This window comes from Hippoglossus stenolepis, chromosome 7, assembly GCF_022539355.2.
Source record: "Hippoglossus stenolepis isolate QCI-W04-F060 chromosome 7, HSTE1.2, whole genome shotgun sequence".
In the NCBI taxonomy this organism is placed as follows: Eukaryota; Metazoa; Chordata; class Actinopteri; order Pleuronectiformes; family Pleuronectidae; genus Hippoglossus; species Hippoglossus stenolepis.
The window spans coordinates 11,585,508-11,608,720 of NC_061489.1; the positions used below are offsets into that span (position 1 = coordinate 11,585,508).

General features: G+C 41.3%; 3 protein-coding genes and 1 non-coding gene across 5 annotated transcripts; all 4 read right to left on the bottom strand.

Moving 5' to 3' along the window:
- Nucleotides 1–811: 811 nt before the first annotated feature.
- LOC118111957 (gap junction alpha-3 protein) lies at nucleotides 812–4,562 on the bottom strand. 2 transcript variants are annotated; one of them, XM_035160829.2, is made up of 2 exons: nucleotides 4,138–4,562; nucleotides 812–3,346 (listed from the first exon to the last, which is right to left on the bottom strand). In XM_035160829.2, the coding sequence occupies exon 2, from the start codon at nucleotides 3,320–3,322 to the stop codon at nucleotides 2,231–2,233; it is 1,092 nt and encodes a 363-aa protein (XP_035016720.1). In that variant the 5' UTR covers nucleotides 3,323–3,346; nucleotides 4,138–4,562; the 3' UTR covers nucleotides 812–2,230. The 2 variants fall into 2 exon arrangements, with proteins under 2 accessions (XP_035016720.1, XP_035016721.1); XM_035160830.2 differs by lacking the exon at nucleotides 4,138–4,562 and adding an exon at nucleotides 3,495–3,618.
- Nucleotides 4,563–5,519: 957 nt separating this feature from the next.
- On the bottom strand, nucleotides 5,520–15,059 carry LOC118112138. The gene is made up of 10 exons (XR_007032812.1): nucleotides 14,476–15,059; nucleotides 13,976–14,108; nucleotides 12,591–13,764; nucleotides 12,248–12,381; nucleotides 11,944–12,107; nucleotides 11,499–11,653; nucleotides 11,229–11,311; nucleotides 11,027–11,098; nucleotides 9,402–9,570; nucleotides 5,520–8,350 (listed from the first exon to the last, which is right to left on the bottom strand). It is a non-coding gene; the product is annotated as an uncharacterized LOC118112138 (transcript).
- A 2,132-nt stretch (nucleotides 15,060–17,191) lies between these two features.
- LOC118112139 (transforming growth factor beta activator LRRC33) lies at nucleotides 17,192–20,230 on the bottom strand. Its single transcript, XM_035161198.2, has 2 exons — nucleotides 20,041–20,230; nucleotides 17,192–19,851 (listed from the first exon to the last, which is right to left on the bottom strand). The coding sequence occupies exons 1-2, from the start codon at nucleotides 20,128–20,130 to the stop codon at nucleotides 17,974–17,976; spliced, it is 1,968 nt and encodes a 655-aa protein (XP_035017089.1). The 5' UTR covers nucleotides 20,131–20,230; the 3' UTR covers nucleotides 17,192–17,973.
- Nucleotides 20,231–20,525: 295 nt separating this feature from the next.
- LOC118112143 (tumor necrosis factor ligand superfamily member 13B) lies at nucleotides 20,526–23,197 on the bottom strand. The gene is made up of 6 exons (XM_035161203.1): nucleotides 22,958–23,197; nucleotides 22,745–22,832; nucleotides 22,566–22,619; nucleotides 22,372–22,484; nucleotides 22,147–22,282; nucleotides 20,526–21,119 (listed from the first exon to the last, which is right to left on the bottom strand). Exons 1-6 carry the CDS (start codon nucleotides 23,141–23,143, stop codon nucleotides 21,004–21,006), a joined length of 693 nt encoding a protein of 230 aa, XP_035017094.1. The 5' UTR covers nucleotides 23,144–23,197; the 3' UTR covers nucleotides 20,526–21,003.
- Nucleotides 23,198–23,213: the final 16 nt, after the last annotated feature.

A 23,213-nucleotide genomic window follows, 5' to 3' on the forward strand; every position in this document is an offset into this window, starting at 1 on the left:
CAATGCAGGACAGAGGTGCATGATCAGATACTTCGTCCTACTTCTAGTAGTAACCCCTTTCTCCATTATCAAAGAAAAATTGCACTGGGATTGATAAAACTACAGATTTTTGGGGTTATTTAACAAAACCGTCGGGGAGCTCGAAAATTAAGCTGTCATCCTCTCAGTGGCGGAACCGGAAGTCTCTTTACGCATTTTAAGTTTTAAATGACTCAATGAATTGTACCACATTAATAAATCAAATTCAGGGAGAGTGTTGTTGTTTTTTGATCTTAGTCGAGGATGATCAGAGAAAATTTTAATAACGCTACAGAGGGCAATATTCGGGTCCCGTCCCCCCCCATCGGTCTGTGCACAACTCATTTCATATAAAGTGCAGAAATCCCTGTGTTTGTATTGTCCAGGAGTGGCAGGTGATCATGGTGCTGACAAACTGTGTGTTTCTAACACAGTATGTGTTCTATAACGGACCGAATCCATGATGCAAGCACAGTTTGAAATCTTGGCCTTACACTAGAAGGATTTCATTTCAAAGTGCTGGAAATCAATCTATACTCATAACTCATATCTATTCATCTGTCAGCCTTTCTAAAACACATATAATCTTTGTCTCAAATAACATATACGTAATATATGTAACAAATAACAATCCTGACTGTTCTGTCTGCTTAGGCGATTATTTATTTTCTCAACTGACATGTTGGAGATTTGAAACATATTGTCTTTGGCACCACAACACACCGACATCAAGAACAGTGTGTCCCGACTGCACTCGATCCTGTCGCAACACATCAACACACTGCAGCTGAAGCAAACTGAACCCCTTTGTTTTTAATACATTAAAGTCAAATAAAAAAAAAAGAAAGAAAAATCATATTTGCTCTTCCCATACATTTACAGGAAATCAAGAACATACCGGTCCAAAGATATGAGAGAGCTCCCTCATCATTAACATGCCATGTCATTAATTTCAAGGTTTCCATAACAGTGTGCTGTGATTTCCTGGAACAGATGAGTATGAGTCGTGTGTGTGTGTGTGTGTGTGTGTGTGTGTGTGTGTGTGTGTGTGTGTGTGTGTGTGTGTGTGTGTGTGTGTGTGTGTGTGGTTGAAGTGTGCATAGAAACTAAAGACTGAACCCACACCTGACCCATGTCTGAGCGTCAGTGTTCAGTAAATTTCCATTTTCACTCTTTTAAAGCAGCTGCTGGCTGTTGAAGCTGCTTCGTGTGAATATTAAATGCAGTATTAATACCAGTATGATCATGTCTACTTCTGAGTTAACCCTGATTTATTCCTTATTCTAAGGATAATTACAGAGACACATATTCCACTGAAATAACCTTCCCCTCCTTCATTAAGACTATGACAAAAGCACTGCTAACTTTGCAAATTTAAGACAGGTTTATTTCAAACAGTTTTACAAACACGGTTGTCGCCAAGTACTTTATAGAAAACCAACGACACAAACGCAGATATAAACAAGGATAAACAAGACAATGTGCTTATAATTATGTATTTGCTGGCTGCCGCTATTAAAGGAGACAGTGCAAATGTGGGAACTCCTGAGACCAGGGCAATTTCTTCTGAGGCGCGTCCTGGAATAAGTTTACAGTGACTCCAGTGTCCAATGTGTTGTCAGGTATTGCACAACTCTTCACTTCACAAGTCGCAGCAAGTGAACAGTGCTGGATGGTGACTTCAGAAGAGTTAAAGGAAGTTATATTTAACTATTTGCCCTATCTGATTTCCTTGAAATGAGGTCAGGTCAGGGTCGAACACCTTTCTGTCCTGGATTCTGCTCTCCAGGTTCGGGCACATTCATCACACAATGAAAAATAAGATAAGCTCGACATAAAAACCTGAGCAGAAGGTATTTTTTGTTAGATTCTCAGTGAAAATAACGAAGAGTGGAAAAATGTTACACAAACCAATTGAATTAAAAAAACAGTATATTTAATGCATACCAACTGAAATTAGGGCTTTGCCAAAAAACAAGATCAAATGATTATGGGGCAGAAAAAATAGGTCTAGGTTGATAGAAATGTTTTTGTTGAGCCACATCACAGCTTCTTTGTGTGCCCAGTAAATGTCACTCCCTTCACAAAGCTGGAATGAGTCAAACCTGTGCCATCTTAAAGAGGGAAGTCAGTCCGACATGTATGAATGTGTCCAGACAACATATGATCCTCTCACAACATTTTAAGACCCCTAAGAGAAACATAAACCTCCTCATATCTTCAGATCGTCTATTCTAGTCTTGTTGTTGCTGCTGTGTTTGGCACTGCGGCCGGGCCTGGCCTGCGTAGGTGACCCAGGGGCTGATCCTGCTCCCTTCTTTCCTTTCAGGTCACATTCCTCTGGCTTGCTGCTGCTCCTCTCCACCGCTAGGTTGTCCTTATTCTGTTTGTAAGCTGCCTTGCTGTGGTAGGGGTGGAAGGACGAGTCTGTGCCCTCGGACAGGGGGGAAAGGTTGTAGCTGGGCACTGGAGGGTAGGCAGGCTGGACTTGGTGGAAGTAGTCGTCGTAACTCGGCGCAAAGGGCACAGCGGCGTCGTTGTGCTCCTTGGAGGCTCTCCCCCTCAGCTGTCTATTTCTCCTGAAGGTGATGCCCTGGCGGCACTTGGTGAAGCCCAGGTGGTACATTTCTACGAGGTTGAGGAACAGAGACAAGCTGGCCACCGCCAGCATGAAGATGATGAAGATGGTTTTCTCAGTGGGCCGGGATATATAGCAGTTTACCACATTGGGGCAGGGTGGTCTGTCACATGTGTACATGGGCTTCAGTTCAAAGCCGTACAAGAGATACTGAGCCACAATGAAGCCCACCTCAAACAGGGTTTTAAAGATCACATTAAAAACATATGTGCGCAAAAGCTCCCCCTGCAGGCGCACTCTGCCCTCCTTGTCCTTCACCAGAGCCTTTTTGTGATGAACATCCACAATGAGGGCCTGCTTGTCTGGGTGTTCAGCTTGTAACCTCTCCCTCTCTAGCTCCCTTTCTTTGTGCTTGTCCTCCATCCGCACTAGATGGAGGATGTGTCCCAGGTAGATCAGCGTAGGCGTGGACACGAAGATGATCTGCAGCACCCAAAAGCGGACGTGGGAGATGGGGAAAGTGATGTCGTAGCACACGTTCTCGCAACCGGGCTGCTTGGTGTCACAGGTGAAGCCCGACAGCTCGTCGCCCCACACTTTCTCTGTCGCGGCGCTGAGGATCAGGATGCGGAAGATGAAGAGGACGGTGAGCCACACTTTCCCCACCACGGTGGAGTGCTCCTGGGCTTTTTCCAGAAGCTTTGCCAGAAGGTTCCAGTCCCCCATGGCTGTGTGAGCTCAGACCTGCGCCTATAGAAGCATCGAAGAAGAGGTCAAACACAAAAACACTTCATTTGATTCTTGACTTGTATAAAGAGTACATCTATTCAATCACCAACATTAAACTCATCTAGAGGTAAAGGTCAGCTTCAGCCATTTCCTCCATAGAAGCTCTTACCAAGTTCAGCAGAGCTCAGGCCAAATGAGTCTCTTAGGAGCCAAGTGACTAACCGACTGCCCACCCTGGGGACCCTGCTGCCGAGCAGGTAGTGGCCTTTTCCACGTGGACTCAAAGAGGATTATATTTACTTTAGGAGGGTATATATTTGGCAAGTGCAGACAGCGGGGGTTCCAGTCACGAGTCGGCGGCTCCCGGCCTTCATGACCTGAGCCCAGGCAACATGATCCACACGAATTGTGGTGGAAGTGCCAATCAGAAACAGTTGAGTAATGCCGGTACTGTCAGCTCCTGAGACACATTGTGTTAAAAATATATTCTGAGGCTGATGGATGTACTGTACAGTGAAGGGACAGCAAATTCAGGGTATGACACTGCGTGGGAAAATAAATTCTGATAACTGCTGAAATGTGCAGGTGAACTCGTGAGCTGCTAAAGATTTAGATCCAGTCTTTTGATGACTGGGTTTTAGGTTTAACATAGGTCCTCTTTTCAATGGTAAACCTCTCTTATTAGAATAATAATTCAATGAAACAAACTACAGCCTTTGGCCACCACATGCTCCTTAAGTTTATATTTAACTTTATCTCCTGTAAACTTAAATCCCAAACATACACACAGAAAATCTACCGGTCAAACCCACCTCGTCAGCTTACACATCCCGTGTGGTGAAGCATTACATGCCTGTGAGGGTCCATGAGGCCTCTCCGCTTCACTGACAGGCCTCAGTGCAAAAAACTGGTCTTCGGGCCCCCAGCAATGCCCTTGAATGGAGAGGAAAACGTGGTCTCCTGCTGGTCACAGCCACCAGCAAACAACCCACTGACTCAAGTCTTTCCGTCTTCAGATACAGCTCAGACAGGAATCAGGATCCAGGCCCCGGGGTCTTCCACTGACCACAACACACACGTAGCCCCGCTGGATGCTCTCTCAACCATGTCTGCACCCACCCACATGCCGCACGGTTAAATTTGGCTCAGGGCAAACTCTCTAATATAAACTATTAAAGCCACTCTACTCGCTCGTAAGAGTGAGCGACAGGGCAGATGGCCAATGGCTTTGTCTGGTAAGTTTGTCTGGCCACAAGTGCTCGTGGGGCCTAAATATAGCACGAGGGTCTCTCCTATCATGGGGGTTGCACAGGGGCAGGGTATGATTTGGAGACGAGTAGCTGTTTGCATCCGCAAGTTTGAAATCACAGCGACGGGAAGGAGGGACGGCAGAGAGAAAGTTAAAGAAATGTGCGGTGACATGAGCCCCAGTTGTGGAAAACACTGCTGATATAATTATCAACGAGATTATGTTTCATTTGTTTGTTTGTCAGCAGGATTACGCTGAAACTACCGAGCACATTTCCACGAAACTTGGTGGAAGGATGTGACATGAGCCAGGAAAAGGACACATTCAATTTTGGCGCAGATCCCGATAAAGGGACAGATCCAGGATTATTTTGTATTCACTTTCTTGACCATCGTGCAATGGGGTGTTTTTTAAAATTTTTTTTTTTAAACATACTGTTTCGAGGAAATGATTCAGCTTGTTCTTCCACAATGGAGATTATAATTTCATTAACTGCATCGTCATGTTGGCTTAGCTATGAGGCCTGATTTAATTTAGAGGGATTGATTGGCCTTGGTGGAGGTTATGTTTTCTTTTGATTGTTTGTTGGTTGGCAGAATTACACAAAAACTACTCAACAGTTTACCACAAACTTTAGAAGGATGCGATATGAGTCAGGAAAGAACCCATTAAATGTTGGTGTGGATCTGGATCAGGAGGCAGATCCAGGAACTTGTTTTCATTTTAATTAATACTGCGAGACTGGCGTTTTATTGGGATGTTTTCTTTGCCATCTGAGAATAATACATGGATCTTGATGAAAAAATAAATGAGGCATGTGTAGGGGACTGATATTTATGAGTGAGGAGTACCATTCAGTGAAGAATATTGACAGACTTAATTATTTTATCAGTTCTCTACAACACATTCGTCAGAAACTGTAAAAACACGATCAGTTGTATGAAGTGCATTTGTCAAATTATCAATTTATTTCTTTATATTACATTATGTACACACAGTATATAGTTCCAACCCCTTGCATAATTTATCTGGATTGTTGACCCAGATGTAAACTGATATGTGCATTTACAAATAAACATGAAGGTTTTCTGGATGCATAACAAAGTACATAAAAACAGGTTAACATACCAGCGTATGGGATATTAAATTTTCATGACCAAAGCGATGCTGGATAATATACAATGCAGGGTAACATTAAAGAAAGCAGTTGCCAACTGTCAGAGTGATGGTCTCTGTTTTAAAAAGTAGGTCAACCTCAAACATTTATCAGAGCCAACTGGAGAAATAACTTAAAAATAGAAGCGGCGATGAAGCGAGCGGGAATGTACAACTGCATACAAAATCGGAATCTATTGTAAAGAGAAAAAAATCATGTACAGTAGTGGGATATTCCGTGTTCCTACAGCGACTCACCCAGCAGAAACGGCATAATGAATAATTATAATTTGGTCGTTTCATCAATTTAACATATTGTTAAACAGTACTTGCTTTATATATAGGATGAAGTCTTACTAACCCAAAATGAATTATGTACTCAAACCATCAGTGTTACAAAATCATGATGTAAAAATGTTTGAGGGAAATTTCTAAAATAATTTTCTCTCCTTTTACATTGACGATTTAATATCCAATGGCAGTTTTCCATGATCTGACAATATTCATATCTTTGGTTTTCTAGCACCAACTGTTATTTTTTAGTTATATTATCATTTTGCAAAGGTTAGTTTAGCACTTTAATCAAAGCATTCTACCACTGAGCTAAAGTTACGATACTGTTCAAACAAGTCATTCACATAAATACTGTTCTCTTCAATACTTTTTACACGACCTTTGACTGAAATAAATATGCGGCATAAAAGCATAATATATTTTTTTTATCTAAATGAAAAAGTTGACTTTCCTATCCAGCATTGTAATGTTAACAGACAGCCCTGCTTCTGTTTCAAGACAAAACCAATGTTTTTTTTTGCACCTTCTGTCCAAATAACTAGAAATCAGGCAAAAAAAAAATGTATGCGGAGGAAATAAAAGCAAGTTTCTATTTTGTAATCTCCAGGCAGCCACTCATTTCCTTTCAATTTACAGTATGCATTTAAACTCTATACATAACTTAAAGAAACATCCTTAAATTAGTTAATTCGTCTTTTTTCGCCGTCAAAACTTAATTGTTTCGGTCTGAGCAGCTTAATCGCATGGAAGAATTTGAAAAAATCGGTTGGATGGTGCGTCTGTGTGCTGATGAGAAACCGATATCCTAAACCGGAGTCCGTTTCCGAACAGCAACATTTCGAACGCAAAAACGTAAATATTCATGTTAAACTTCTCACATCTATTTCGTGCCCGTGGTTAGTCTTCTGGGTTTGATTTCCCCATGTCATAGCTCATAAATGCAGCTATTTTGGCAGCAACGTCTGGCGTCTAATCAGGACACAAACATGACACACCTGTGGGATTCCGTCAAATCCGCACATTAAAGTGAGCTGTCACGCAACAACAATGCAACTTTGACAAAAATAAATGGAAGCATGATCCTCGTGGTCATGGTTTGTTTAGCTCAAGCAATCACTCCACCTTTGCAACTTGGCAGCTTTTCTTAATGAGATGAATTTAAGCTGCTGCGAAGGCCGGACAAAAACCTAACAAATCAAGGTAAGCTTCGGTAAAAGGTCGACTATGACGTCAATATGTTTGATGTGTAGAAAATCAGCTAGAACATGCAAAAACATTGGTGTTGTCCTTTAACCTCCACTACTGGCTTCAAGTATTTTAGACAAGTTCTAACAGCAACTAACGCGGAATGATACAATACATAAATAAATGTGAATGCAGATGATCAAATATACAGTGTGTGTGACATTACTGCAGAGCACCATGCTCCATTGGACATGTGTGATTACTGTTGGTTAGTTTAAAGGGAGACGGAAAGGCAGAGTCTCAGAAGGCAGAGCACCTCTCACCCTTGTCACTTGGGCTCTTTTTGGTCACAGTGAACTTAGACTTGAGAGAGTGGTCTGCAATCAGCTGATTGATTTCATTTTGCCTGTAAGACGACAACCTTGGACTGATCCAAGCTGTTTTGGACTCATCCTCAGAGCTGCCAAAGCACCGTTTGCAGGCCTTGCCTACGAGGTACAACACCTCGGCCAAATTAAGCAGCACGCACACCCCAGACACTGCCAGCATGAACACGGTGAATATCGTCTTTTCTGTCGGCCTGGAGACAAAACAGTCCACCGTGTTGGGGCAAGGGTACGAGTCACACTTCACTAAACGCACCATCTTAAAGCCAGGGTAGATCAGGTAGAAGATGTAGAGAAAAGTCCCCTCGAAGATGATCCTGAAGATAATACTGATCATGTACGTCCACCACAGAGCTCCGGTGATTTCAAACTTCTGGTTTTTGACATGCTCCAGCTCCTTGGGGCTGCAGCGGCCCGCCTTCTTCAGTATCTTCTTGTTGATGTGGCGTATGTGGGCCACATGCATGGCCACTAGCAGCGCAGGGGTGGAAACCAGGATGAGCTGGAGAGCCCACAGGCGAATGTGCGAGATGGGGAAGAACTGGTCGTAACACACGCTGTTGCAGCCGGGCTGCTGGGTGTTGCAAGTGAAGCCCGACTTCTCATCTCCCCAAACACTCTCCGCAGCGACAACCAGGACCAGGATACGGAAGATGAAGATTACCGACAGCCAGATGCGTCCGATGCCGGTAGAGTGCCTGTTTACGCCGCTGATCACGGCATAAAAGGTTCCCCAGTTCATTTTCGACTCCAGGTCTGCAGAAGATAAATATTCAGTTTAGATTACATAGAAATAAGCAAAGCAACTAACAAATCTCAGAAGAATCTTAAATTAGTTAAAAAAAATAATTTTATCGATTGATATTTGCATAAAGTCACATTGATAGGAATGGCTACTTATCATAAATTACTTGAATATGAACATCCACAAACAATTAGATCATTTAGCAAACATTTAAATGTTGTAACATTAATGGTTCCAGGTTTACCAGTCTCAGCCTGCAGTGCAAGCGGCGTAAGCAGCGCCGGGTCCGAAGATAACCATCTTGATGTGCGGCCTGAGCATCAAGCTGGATTTCGCAGAATAAGGAACAACTGACAAGAATTGCCAAGTAGGTACAGTTGGCTGTATAAAAGCAGGGGCGACGGCCTACCGCCGTGCCCCGTCACAGGACGCAGCAGGTCAAAGCCAATTGCGAAACATTTGCCGAGCCACGTGATCGACTCATACCATATTAATACTGTTCTCCCAAACTGACCTACAGCCCAGTTGCAGACAGACTGACAGAGTGCCAGCAAATTTCTCCAGGGAACCAGCAAGACATCCAGCTCATTATGTGAGAGATCTCATTGTTTACAAGAACAGCTACAGAGATCCTGATAAAAACAGAGCAATCACACTCTAAAGGGTCATTATTATTATTATAATAACATCATGCCAAGTTATTTCTCAGGGTAAGGGGCATGTCAGCATTAACTTTCATGACAAACTGAGCTCACTGCACTGAATGTTAGTAGAACACAGTAGAATGAGAACATTCATGTTACCTTCAGCTGTGGTGGTACACAAAGATGTGTACAAATCAGGTGGAAATCAATGAAAATATTGTGTTTTTTAGAAGCCAAAAGGCTGGACCGAGAACAGCATGCGTTTGGAAAATGCTAATCATTCCTCCGCCACTAGCCACTGCCCTGCACCGTAGCAGTCATATGCTCTTATATAAACTATTTACATACAATGGCGGCCTTTATTGGGCTGCAACAAGACTCTTTAGAATTCAGATCAAACGCCTCGATTTCCGCCCACCCCGGGCAAAAGGAGGAATCTGTGTGGACACAAAAGGCCTCAGCCTGCCACATTTTTTATTGTGCTTGGCAGAGCAGGGGAGTGAACGGAGCTTTTGACCTGAGCCACTGTCACAGAGCAGAGTCATTCACAGGTTTGCAGATTCATCCAGAAAATACATGAGCTGCTGCTGCAAACACTAATGGAGCTGAAAAAGAAGACTTAATGACAGGAAGAGTTAAATAAAACAAGATTATATTCAAAACCTTTTAACTCTTGTTTTCAGATGTCTAAGGTTTTTTGTACTGGGCATGCAAAAGTATTTTGTCAAACAATATCCTATTAAACTCTAAATACAGTTTACTATCAATATGAATATTGATTTAAATTTGCCTTGTCTTTTGATAATATCCTTTTGTGAGCATTTGACATATTTAGTGATGCAAAGTGGGACAAAGTACAACAAATATCCATTTGAGTTAGAGATCACTTGCAGTTGTCTCTGCTGTGAAATACAAGTATGCCCATGAATGAGCCAAAACAATATATCGTAACAAATCAGCGAATGGATGTCAAATCATTACTCTTTTTAGTCGAGATTTCACTGTTTGCTCTGGTCAAACTCCTCCCTGCAGCAGTAGAAACAATTCTTTACAGTGACAACAATCTGAATGCAAGTGAAAACACAATGTGGTCGTTTGTCATGTACTATCAGATGAACTATAGCGGCTCACTGTGCCATGAGCATTTCTGCGTCACTTCTGACGGATCTAGTGGGAGGGTTTGCGTGGCCTGGTAATTCTTTGAATGAACTAACCCTCATTTATATTCTCTCCGTGATACACTTCTCTACATAGAATATAGAGAGACATGGGGCGATGCAAATGGATATAACACTTTATTACAGCCGCAGAAATACATATATTTATGTATACATATACAAATATTATATTTGCCAAGAACTCAATATCAATAATAACCAAAGATAGGATGGCTATAATAATGATCATCAAAAGAAAAGGAAATAAGAAGGGCAGGGTAATCTGAGTTAACAGAATGAACTGGCATTGTCAGTGGAATAAATCCAGATCTGAGACACATTTCCCTGATTTAAGGACAAAACTACGTCTAAAAAGGGGAAGATATTTTCAAACTACAACATTATGCACCACTTTTTGTCCCATGTCCCCATACATATAAGAAAATATGTATTAATTCCCATTTTATGAGTTGTCGTCTTTTAAATAATTGATAGGAAAGTAAAGAAGATACCAAAACACAGATATAAGTTCAAATAATATAACAGAGCTTTACACTCGCATAGTCTTGTAACTTATACGGGATGGATTGCTTTATAAGACATAATACACAAGAAAGCTGATACATGCTACTAAATGTGTACTGATCTACTCAATAAATTTTTTTTACTGTTTAATTAAATATCCTCAAATTACCTTTTTACTGCAAAGTGCGGATAACTTGTCAAATTTTTCCTAAAAGTCATTTACGCACATGGTCAATAGAAGTTCGATGATACATTTAAATCTCTCGTTTAAGAAGGATTATATGTCTCAAGTGATTTTGTCTGCAGCAAAAACACAGGCTGGTTGTGAGACAGATGACCAGTGCTCACAGTAACTTCTTACTTTGAGTATAGCAGGAGATGAGGTATTTCTCCCAGTCAGAATCCTGTTTTCTAATTTTTTCTTTAACAGTGCCTAAAAGTGTAAAAAAGAAAAAAATTGAATGAAAATGGGATGTGCTGCTATGGTCACACACAAGTTATACTGTCACCTACCATTAGATGCATCATTTAAGGTATACAGTATCCACACTAACTCCACTTACTTTTCAGGAGACCCACGTTCTTCAGCTTGCTGTGTTTTGCATGTCCATTTTGGGCCAGTCTCAGGGACAATGATGCACTTCTCCTAAAACCAACAAATCACAGTTAATGTCACACACACACACACAATACCCAGTAAAATAATCTTGTTTGTTGCAGGAAACAAGATTTGATCCATTAATAAATCTTGGTGATTATTTTACTTTTTTTGCCATTTCCAATTCTGTAACTCTACATTTACAATAAACTGACTGTGTTTCATTGTGAAGTACCTCATTGCTCCGAGCTTGCCCTTTTCCAGAAACAGCTCGACTGTAACTTTGGGCCCCTGCGGGTAGAGTCGGGCATAAAGTGTCCTGTTGTGCACCATCACTTTGAACCAGCCCACTGCCTCTTCAGACCAGTCCCTCCCATTCACAGGCATCACCTGGGGGGGTGGCAGGAAACAAGACACAAAATACCGTGAACTGAGATAATTCATTTCCTTTATCGCTGAGCAATAGATAAGGCTGTGACTAATCATGTGGACAAACGCCAATGATTGAGTCTACACTCTCAGAGCGCTGTATATTAACCATTTCCATCTATGCAAATCCTGAGAGGGATAATCTACACGCCTGTCGCTGAAAATCTTATCATGTTCATAAATGAGAGATTTGGGCTAGTTTACATACATGCAGAAGCTTACGCAGCCAACATGGGCAGGGAACAGCTTACATTTGCAAGTGAGACGTGTAAAGCCTGAAATGGAAGGACGGACATTTCTGGGGTCAGATCCTTTATGTTCCACATTGACAGGCAGGCAGTGTCACCGTGGTCCAGCCTCTTCACCTCCACGTTGATGGAGGTCTCACACCCAGCACCGTCAGTGGAGTTATTATCTTACATCCACAAGATAGAGAGAAAGGCAGGTTCAAAACACAGTAGGACATTTCCAAGTGGCTACATGCAGGCAAAGTGACACTGCTACCATCTAGAGGTATGCATTTGCAAAACCATTCCAAAAACAAACTGAACCCACCTCCACTTACTCCACATATCTTTGTCACCTGAGCCCTGCACCATTGTTCTCGCTTAGGGAACCAACCCATTACTTGGGTTCCAATGTCTGGAATGCAGTTCTGCTCGGCATATGAACTACTGGCTTTCCAGCTGCTGCAAATGAGAGAAAAATAATGACAACCAGAAACATGTGGATTATTAAAATGGGGGAGAAAAAAAAAAAATCTACAAAGAAAACTGTAATGAAAAAAAGGAACAAGTGGCCCTGTAGGTCCTGTAAATGTGATCAGGGAACCAGTGAGGGTTGCGAAAAAGCTGAGAAAAAGCAGTCAAGAGATTAGAATCCATGCTGAACGACTTACTCTGTAACAAGGGCCTGCAGCTTCGAGAGGGAGTCTGCGTGCTGGATGTAGAAGTTGCCTGGGCTGATAATATGAGACACCACAACTTCAGTCTCTTCAAACTTCCTGATCTGGAACTCGGGAATGGTAACACTGTTGATCGCTGGTGTTTCTGCGCCAGCGGAATTGTTCTCTCTTTCAGGTTCTGTGCACTGGAGAGTTTGGGTTTTCCACTGGATGTTTACACTAGAGTTCTCCACTTGAGCAGTTATATTTTGGCAGCCTTCTTTTTTCTCTGGGCTGCCATCAGAATGGGCTTGTTGCACCTCTGTGAAGATGTCTCCAATATCCCACAATTCCGTCCTTGTTGCAATCACACAAGTGTAGGTCAGAGAGCCGCTCGATTCCATTCGTTTTACTCTGAAGACAGGGGCTTGATTTTCAATGTCTGCACGCAATGTTTTCGGGGCTAGAGCTCTGACAAGATCGTCTGTCACAACATTTCTGAATTGGTAACTTTGTGTTTTGATGGTAGGCGACGTTGACTGTGGCGAACCTGAGGCGTACATACTTTTATTCCACTTCATGACTGTGACCTCCAGTGCACCAGAGTTTTTAGCTTTGGCCCTGAGGAAGTGCTGCAGCTGAGAGGATGTTTGTTTTTGGTGTTGCACCTGGACATCGTCCTCCCGTCCCCACTTAATTAGCGGTGTCATTTTCATGGGCGTTGGCTTGCTGATTTCTGGAAGTACAGCTTGTATTGGATGTAGGAGCGGTGGTGATGGTCTCTCTGCATGAATCTCTGGGCTCTGAATAATGGCAGGTGGCAGAATCACATCATCTGGTTGGCTTTTCTCCTCATAAGTAACAGCTTGTTCTTTTTCTTCACCCTTTAAATTACAGGACGAGCGCGTGGTCTGACCGGCGCTGTTGTAGCCACTAGAGATGCTGTAAATCATGTCATCCTCCCGGGCCGCTGCAGGCTGGGAGATGAGGAAATGTTTCAGCTGCTGAAGGGACCGTGTGCCTCCAACCACCTGGACAGCTTTCGCTATGGAGCTCGCCAGGAGCACGTTCTGTAACATGGGCCCAAACTTGAGAACATCTGTCATCAGGACCCTCTTGTCTCCGAGTGGCTGCAGCCGGTTTGTTCTCACTCCAAACCCGACAGCCGGCTGAACACAACCACTTGGCTCTGTAACGTTGACAGAAGCAGCAAGGCACGTTACAGAGCTTGTTAAGGAAATATACACTAAAATCTTAAAAATCATGATTGTGATCCTAAATCACAATCATGCATACTTGTGTTACACAATGCATTTGTTAATGTGTTAAATGTATCTTGAACATGAAAATCTACAATGACAGACTGGGAGCTGAGATTATATAACTAATTCTGGACTTACCAACTATGAGATCCTTTAATAAAGCTGAGAGCTTGTCAATAGCTCGACATTTTGAATCCAAAGCGTTAGCGAGATCCCTGAACACACTGGTGGGAGAAGATGGATTCAAGAAACCTTGAACGTCATCATAGGCCTGAAGGAAAGTGAAACAAGCACAAGTCAAAATATAAAAAATACGTATAATAAAATATTTAAATACTATAAAATTTAAGTTTAAAAAAGAGCCCATTTTTTTGATATACAGAAAACAAATCACTTGACAATTTACCAGAAAATGTCCTTAACCTTTACTACAATGCATCCGCTTAAGCTCACAGGAATAAAATAGGAAAATAAACATTTATCAATTCATTTGAAATATTGCTAGTCGGTAATTATATATTATGAGTAACATATCTATGCGGAGCTGCAGGTTTGACCCTGTGAGCCTGTTAGCTAGCTGAGCTAATCCACAGGTAATGCTAACCCAAAGTCTAAAGTCAAACTTGTGAGAACTGTACCTTGTTGGTGAAGCTGCTCAGCTCTTCTTCCAGCGTCCTCCTGGCGTGTTCCAGCAGAAACAGTTTGTACATCAACTGCACTTTCTGAGTGATGATGGAGGCGTGAGGCTGACGGTGCTCGAGCTGCAGCTGCTGAGGAGGAGTCATGGTCTCTGCGCGCGGTCCGCCGGCTAACGTGAGCTAGCTAACCCGCTATCAAACTAATATGCTACTTCAAAGCCACAGTTCGATGTTTCTGCGTGTGAAGAGTTACCGCAGCGCAGGAACAAGTTCTCCTCGTCGTCTTGACCTCTGGTTTCTTCCTCTGTCGTCAGTGAGCGGCTTCCTGCTCCTTCTTCAGCCGCCGGTGGAGGACGAGGAGCCACTGGACGCCATGTTGAAACCACCTGCCCGTGTTCAGCTTCTAATGAGAAGTAAGTTGTGGCGTCATGTTAATTATAATGTCTGTCTCTTTCCCTCCATGACAGAATATCAGGACAACAATAGATTTCAACACTAGTGTTCTTATATTTCCAGATATAAAGTCGTACTATTACGAGAATAATGCTGAACTGCTACAAGCATAAAGTCGTGCTATAACAAGAATAACGCTGAACTGCTACAAGAATAAAGTCGTGCTATAACGAGAATAACGCTGAACTGCTACAAGAATAAAGTTGTACTATTACGAGAATAAAGTCATACTATTATGAGAATAAAGTCGAAATTTAACAAGAAAAAAGCCATAATATTTTAAGATTTACATCGTTATTTAACTGAAAGAATAATATTACGAGAATAAATGTAATTTAATGTTTAAAAAGTCTTAATATGACTTGTAATAAATATTACAGCTTTATCTTCGGGAAAATTACGATTATTTTCTCGTAACATTACAACTTTATTGTCAAAAACATTATAACTTTTTTCTAGCAGTATTGAGACTTTATTCTCAAAAACATAACTTTTTTCTGGTAACATTAAGACTTAATTCTCCTAATAGTGCAACTTTTTTCTCTAAATCTTTTTTCCCTTTAGTGGACCTAATATTCTGTCATATTATTCACCTTATAATAGATCATAGATTGCTTTTTAAAAGAGCCTTGCTGGATGTCTTTCACCTGATGGGCCTTAATGGGCCTTTTACAGTGTGACCTCTCCCTGATGCAGTGTCCTGCTGCTGGACTGTCAGGAGAATAATTTAGACACAAATCTGAGTGAAGGTTATGAGCTGGAGAGAAAATATGAGACCATCATGTCTTAATTATCCGAGAATACACACAGCAAATTAGGTCTGATTCCTACAATAATGCAGCCAGGGACCTCTGTGGTCATGGATGGATTACTACAGGACACAGGCCTCAGGGACCTGACAGGGATAGGGGGCCCCAAAACACTGTGTGAACATTTCATGTTATAAAGCACATTTCCCCCCAATAAATACAGCTTCACAGCAAAAATAGGCTTCAATAATCCTAAATTGAAATGAGGAAATCCATTTGAATGTGTGTGGCAGCTCAGTAGCTCTCCTGTGGTATTTTGTACAGAGTCTTACAGTAAAGTCAGACCCTGTTTTATTGCAAGAGTATGTTGGGAGAAGACACACAGTGCATTTGTAAATAAAACTACACATCCAGCTCAGCATATTTCTAAACAACTGAACAACTGAAAACTGGTGCAGAAAAACGTCCTTTTATTAAGAAAAGAGTTTAGAGCAAACACAAAGGATTTTATTCTGGATCAAACATTATGTACAGTATGTGCTGAACAAGATATCACAGATGCAAGATAACATTATCTTTCTAAAGAGATATTTTTATAGCATCAGGTTTAAATGGGCACGGATAACTTGTTTACTGGAAATACAGTTGCCCTGGAGGGGGAGACTGACAGTGATACACGCTTTCGATGTGCTAACAAACAAGCTGCTGCTGATATCTAAATACCAGCTACCATTAACCGCCAAGGAGAAGAATGAATACAATTTGCTACCTGCATTCCGATGGTTTTACACCTAATACTATACACACAGTGTTCTTTTCTCCGAGTGCTCTTTGTTTGAACTTGTCAAGCTGCTACTTGATCTGGTACCTAAATCTTGTGGGTGGGGCGACAGAGACATTTCCTTCAGTTACATTGCTCAACAGCAAGATTGATAGGCGTCCTGGCTGTTGTGATACTCATGCTGGGATCACATGCCTGGCTCGAGCCACTGGACACAGTGGTGCTGGGCATTATAGTTGCAAAAAACGGCACTTTTCATCAGTGTAAAGCAGAAGGATGAGTCAGAAGGTAGACAGAGAGAATTGCTCAACAGGATATCCTGCAGCAGTCTTTTCTCCCTGTGGCACCCAAAGCTATACTTACTCAGACTGTAATAAAATCTCTCTCTGATATCTTTTCATTTCACATTTAAACAGCAACATGTCATGAGGCTTTTACTCATTTTGTTTCACCAGACAGTCACCTCTCCCCATTGTCTGTGCATCAGCCGTGTGGGATCAAATTAAGTGTATTCATGTGTTCTTGGTTTAACCTCATGTTAACTATTATGTGTGACATAGAGGGGACTTATTTTCTTAAAGTAGTGGAGATTACAGATTGTGTCACATTTATTGAATAAGAACTAAAAGCAGAAATCCACAGACAGTGAAGTTTTTCATCGTTGAATCTCAGTGATTTGTTCTGCAGGTGAAGAAAAGGGTGGATTCATCTTTTAAAATGAAGATTGGCAACATTTTCTGGTTATTACGTACAGCATGTTTATTATGTACAGCATAACTGTTGCCACATTTACCACTGCATTGATAACAGTCTCCAAGGATCAAAGCCACATAAGCTACAGATTAGAAAACACATTGCGTTGCAGATAGAGGTATATATTAAAAATGGATCTTGTATATACACTCACTGTCAAATAAACTACATTTATTTAAGAATATATACATATGTTTACACAGAACCTCTTACAAGGTTTCTTATTGATGTGGTTAGTTTTTGAGGTGGTCAGTCTTGATTCTGGGAATGTTGTGCAAGACTTCACCGACGTCATAGAAATTTGAGCCAAGGTTAAACTTTCAGTTACAAACAAACATTTCCCAATGAAAGATGGGCAAAAAGTTCTCCGTCTGATTAGTGATTTGGCATGCGCTGCAGACCAAACAGCTTGGGAGTCGATAAAGCCAATTTCAATCACAACATCTTAGCTCTGCGGGTCACACAGCGGGATGAATGTCTGACAGACGAGTTATGGGAAGTGGAGTCACAAGAGAAAGCTCGAATAGAGTGAGAATAGATGCACGTGTCTGATAATGAAGTCATTACAGCGTTCACTCAGCAGAGTCTGTTGGTTTTTTACAGGCTAAACTGCCATTAAGCCACACTTCTGTAAATGCGTCATGCAAAGTTAAACCCACAGGAAATATGCTTCAGTTGTTTAAAGTTTGCTGCCCAGTTTTGACTGTTTAGTTTGCTTACTTCATGCAATCCATATGACATGTACAAAAAAGACAAGAGCTATCACACTATAAATGATCTTTCTGTGGAACACAGCTTCCTGGTATATACTATGAAGACCGTTATTATTACAAATACAAATGAAGCAATAATGAACATTTGTCCTATATGAACTTCCTGTGTTTTCCTATGAAAAACACAATACACTGAGGAGCTTTTCAGGTACTCCGTCATCTTAACTCTACTATCACCTGAAAAGCATTCAGTGTCAGTGATATCAGGCAGGTTTATTTTCAACTCATTCAGGGTTTTCAGCCATTTACTGTCACAGCAGTTGAAATAATTTCCACTAATATACACAACATTGAGGTGTACAGACAAAGCATGAATCAGAGAATAGTTTAATGACACAAAGCGATTATTTCTTATATCCATCTCTCTCAGGGGGGAGCAGCTCAGACTGCTGGGTATAGCATCAAGGTAGTTGTTCGATATGTTCAGCTGAGTTAACGACGGCATACAGGGTAAAGACAGATCTGAGCTGGTCATGTTGGTTTCACTGATAATCAAGGAGCGAAGAGTTTTCTGCACATCGTCGAGTGCGCTCACGTGCATGACCATGTGAGAATTTCTCGCGAGGTTGAGGGAAACCAAAGATGTTTCCTGAAATGTGTTTGGATGGAGCATTTGTATGTTGTTTTCTTTAAGACTGAGGTGTTTAAGAGTTCCTAACCGCTTGAAGGCAACACAGGATGTGTTGAGATTTATTCGTTGTGTTGACTCCGAGCTTTCTAAATGGTCCATAAGGGCACAAGGCTGCACAGAATTGTCTTGCAGATTTAATGTATCAATTTGTGTGAGTGTATTTAGAAAGAGCGGGGAGATATACACAAGTCCATTACTTTGCAGATCGAGGTGCTTTAAAGATGAAAAGAACAGCTGCCGCCGGATTCCTGAATCACTATAATTTCTAATATTCCAGATAATGTTTTGCAGACAGTTGTAGCTGAAATTCAGTGTTTCTAAAGATGAGAGAAGGCTCAAAGTCTCCAGCGGGAAAGACCTGAAGTGGTTATAGCTCAGATCAAGATAAATCAGTGGCATCTGCCTCCAGATTGAGTGCAGGTTATTTTTTCTAACAATTGTCTCATTCATAATCTCACTAAAAAGAGAATTGGCCTCTGTTACCATCGCAGCCTCTGAATTTAAGGTACCAACCATGTTATTCTGTAAATCAAGATACCTCAAATTGTTTATCTTGGGAACGATCGGGAAGTAAAGGAGTTTGTTGAAACTCAAATCAAGAATTTCAAGCCTGTACGACTGGTCATTCTCACGTGTGACAAAAAACTCCACTGAATTTCTACTAAGATTAAGATATTTAACTTGATGCAATTTAAAATCACAGATGTGTGCAAGGTTATTTTTGGCCAAGTTAAGCATCTCTAATTGGCTCAATGGTTCGAATGTGCCCTGTTCTATCACTGATATCAGATTGTCATCGATAGTAATGGCCCTCAAACCTTTGCTCTCCTCAAACAAGCTGTGTGAAAGTCTTGTTAGAGCGTTACCAGTCATCTTAAGTTGATCAAGAGAAGATTTGTTTCGAAGGTACAGCTCTGCTGCATCATCACTCAGGCCATTCATGGATATGTCCAAACTCGTCAGTCTAGTGATGGATTGGAGGGCTTTGCTGTTGCTGCCAAGGTTGTTGTTCAGCGCATTTCTGGACAAATTCAACTCTTCAAGTCGAGCCAGGTTTTCAAAAGCCCCCTCGGAGATGAAATCCAGCTGGTTGGAGCTCAGGTCCAGCTGCTCCAAGTGCGGCAGAACAAGTGTGTGCAACTGTCTGATGAAGTTATTGGACAGGTCGAGTCTTCTAAGTCTTACATCCAAATCCTGAGGGACTGAGTCGAGGTTCTGGTTGTTCCAGGACTGCTCCTTGAAAATGAAGGGAACATTAATCATAATCAACGAGTGAACCATGGAAACCAAAATCAAACAATCTTACATTTCCTCAGATCTTAAAAACGTAGTTAAAATGTAGCTTTATGGAATAAAAACAAAACCAAAAAACCATTGCAATGATTTTTACACATTTAGTATTTAAATGACTCATCTTGAGCCTACCTTTGGATCATCATGTGTCATTCCGGTGATATAAACATCATGGACGAGTGACCAGAGTAGCAGGAGATTAAAGAACATATGTCTGACCATTCTCCCTCTGCTGCTGCTTCTGTTGCTCTTAAAACTGTACAGTATCACTGCTGTTGTCAGAGCTCATATGCACGCTCACACACACCCTCTTATAGCCATGCTTCATAAAAAAAAGGAGAGGGAAAACATCTGTGGACACCAGATAAACACTGTTGATACTATATTTAGACAATTAAGGCTTGACCCCTGATACATTACTTTCTATAAAGCTTTAGAAAACAGACCTAATTTAGGCAAATACAATTTTTAAACAACATTGGTCATATTTATGTGTTAAATGTCATAGGTATTTGATGAAAACATAAAATATGGGTTAGGACCCTAAATAAAAATTGAGAATAAATTTGAACATGAGGCATATAATCAATTTTCTTACAACTTTAATTTGTATCATGATATTTTAAAGCATTTACAGCACTAAGGAGTTACATGACAACCCGGAAAACACCTCCTGAGTGATATAAATTTATACCTTTGTTTGTTCCTGTCTGCGGAAAATGGAAACAATTCAGAAATAGATGAGAGGAACAAATAAACAGACAGTGTGGAGGTGGAGCTGGAGGGAAGCGGCCCAACAAGGTATAAAGGGACGTGCAAAAATAGACTGATGAAAGGAGGTGGCAGCACACGTAAACAATGCACAGAGACAGTCCCAGGTGGACTTCCTGAGAGACACACATAAATGCTTAAAGGGCTGAATAACCGTCAAACTGGCAGCTCAATTAAAAACGTTGATTATGTTTTTTCCTGTGATGAGTCACTGGTTCCAACATTTTCCTGCTGCTGTCACTTTGTCCTTTATCAGCATGTCCTCACACAGCTCAGTCAGCTTCCCACTTCCTGCAACAATGAGCTGGTTATCGCCGCCTCGTTTCAGTTCAGCTGTATGACACCAAAAAAGGTTGAGTCTGCGTCCATTGAGACGAGGGCCTGGGGTCTGTGTGGGATCACCAGTTCCAGCTCGTCGTCCTGATGCAGCTGCACAATACCTGTGACAGTCAGATGGTATCAGAAGAGATGCATGATAGATAATATTGAGAAAACAGACATGAAATGTTTTAGTGAGGAGTGTTCTGCGCAGCTGTGCGTCTTGGCATGAACTCTGTCTCATGGACTCTACTGAAAGGATGAACAACCACATTTTCCAAAACATATTCACCCATTTGGTGTTCTGAGAACAGTAGTGGAATGATGCAGTCTGGCATGTCTATCCACAGTCTCACATGGGTTCAATGGGTTGTACTTATATATTTGACCTCTTGTCTAATGCTTTATGCTCTTTTATTATTACGTTACCTGTCAAATCATAAAAAGATCAATATTGAAAGACAGATGGCGTTTAAACCTAGTACACCAGGAGAGACAATGCTGCTTAGGTTAGAGGAATAACTTTAAAGCCTGTGAGCCAAAGATGGACGACCCGTCTCCACTTCCTCCCACTATTTAGAAATGAAGCCAAAACAACCTGGATAATAGCTGTGAAGCAACAACCAGCCTGACTGTCAAATGATTCCAAATTCCATTAATGTCAATAAGTCAATTTTGGTAATTGACATGTTGTGTCTTGTTACATTAATTTGCATGAAAACCAAAGTGTAAAACCGACATATTGATATACTTTTGTACAGGGTTTGATGTGTCTGCCCATTACTTGGTCTTGGTTTTACTCCAGGAAGTTACTACTCCAGGGCCAAGGAATGGGACATAACTGCGTTTAAAACCATGTGTTGTTTTTACATTGAGGTTTTTGTGCATGATAAACAAATTAGATATGTAAGAGCTGTTGGTATGTGGATTTTGTTGGCTTTAAACAGAGCCAGGCTAGCTTCCTGTTTCCAGCCATTGTGCTTTTAGCTAACCCGCTGCTGGCTTGAGCGTCATATTTACTGTGCAGCGATGAGTGGTGTCAATCTTCTCAAGTGACTATCAGCAAAAAACCACAAAAACACAAAAAGCTGTGTCACAGTGTTATTTCTTCGAGGAGACAGTGCAGAGCAGCAGCAGTGCCTCACTGACCTGCAGTGTGGCATGTGTTGGCAGGGGTTGCATCAGGCATCTCTTGCAGGCAGCGCAACAGCTCTGTCGACGTCTTTGTGGAGCTCCAGCTTCGAATAATATAACCCATAACTGCGCTCGGGCTTTTGAACAAAACCTGTGAATTAAGCAGAACATTAGTTGAAAAGCTGGAACAAATCAAATGTAATATCAACTCAGTTATGCTTGAGTTCAGTGACACCATACTTGTCCAAACACCAAGTAATAACCATCTTCTTGGACAACAATTCTGTTTTCCTTTTGTGAAATTGCATTTCCTCGCTGTGCAGAAACAGTCCAAGGGATCACAGTCATATTTCCTATGGGAAAAGGCGAGATACACTTTTTCAAAATAATGTCAGACCGTGCAATTCTGAAGCCAGAGTCAAATTTAGTTTTACCTCTAATGTCTGGTTGTTTGTTAGTGTTTGCAGTTAACTGCAGGAATGTTGGAGCTGGCAAGAGTGAGAAATAAACATAATACTTTAATTTTATTAACTTAGCAAATCCTGTTTATGGTCTCACTACCAGATTAGAGCGTAACTAATGGACACATTTTCAGTTCTCAGCTCCAACCCACCTCTGAAGCCGACTTGTTCCCGTTTTTCTCTCCTAAAGGACATCTTCAGAGAACTCTGAGCTTTTTGGAAAGTACTTGACTTAATGTCCTAAGAGAAAACAAAGCATTAAGAGAAAATGTATTATTGCAGCACTATCAGAATACTCACTAATGGCATAAATCTCAGTAGTACAATGTCCAAGATGACTCCATCCTACATAATCAGTGACATACCTCTCTGGTTTTAGACATCTTGGCCATTCTCCCATTGACTCCCTCAGAACGTGGCTGATTTAATTGTAAAATTAAATCCCTCTGGAGATTCCGAAAATCATTTTCTAAAACACTGGCTCTGTGCACCAGGAAAAGACTGAGACAAAACATAAATGCCGTTAGTAATAACAAAGAATTGTAAAGCATACCGAGACTTGCAGACTGGATGTCTTCAAGTTACTCAAATGGGTGAGGTCACACTTCAGTTAACCCCGGA

Coding starts and splice junctions, on each gene's coding strand:
- LOC118111957 (XM_035160829.2), bottom strand. CDS start 3,322: ATGGGGGACTGGAACCTTCTGGCAAAGCTTCTGGAAAAAGCCCAGGAG.
- LOC118112139 (XM_035161198.2), bottom strand. CDS start 20,130: ATGGTCAGACATATGTTCTTTAATCTCCTGCTACTCTGGTCACTCGTC. Junction 19,852..20,040: donor TGACACATGATGATCCAAAG/GTAGGCTCAAGA, acceptor TTCATTTTCAAG/GAGCAGTCCTGGAACAACCA.
- LOC118112143 (XM_035161203.1), bottom strand. CDS start 23,143: ATGCTTTACAATTCTTTGTTATTACTAACGGCATTTATGTTTTGTCTC. Junction 22,620..22,744: donor GGAACAAGTCGGCTTCAGAG/GTGGGTTGGAGC, acceptor CACTCTTGCCAG/CTCCAACATTCCTGCAGTTA. Junction 22,485..22,565: donor CAAACAACCAGACATTAGAG/GTAAAACTAAAT, acceptor CTTTTCCCATAG/GAAATATGACTGTGATCCCT.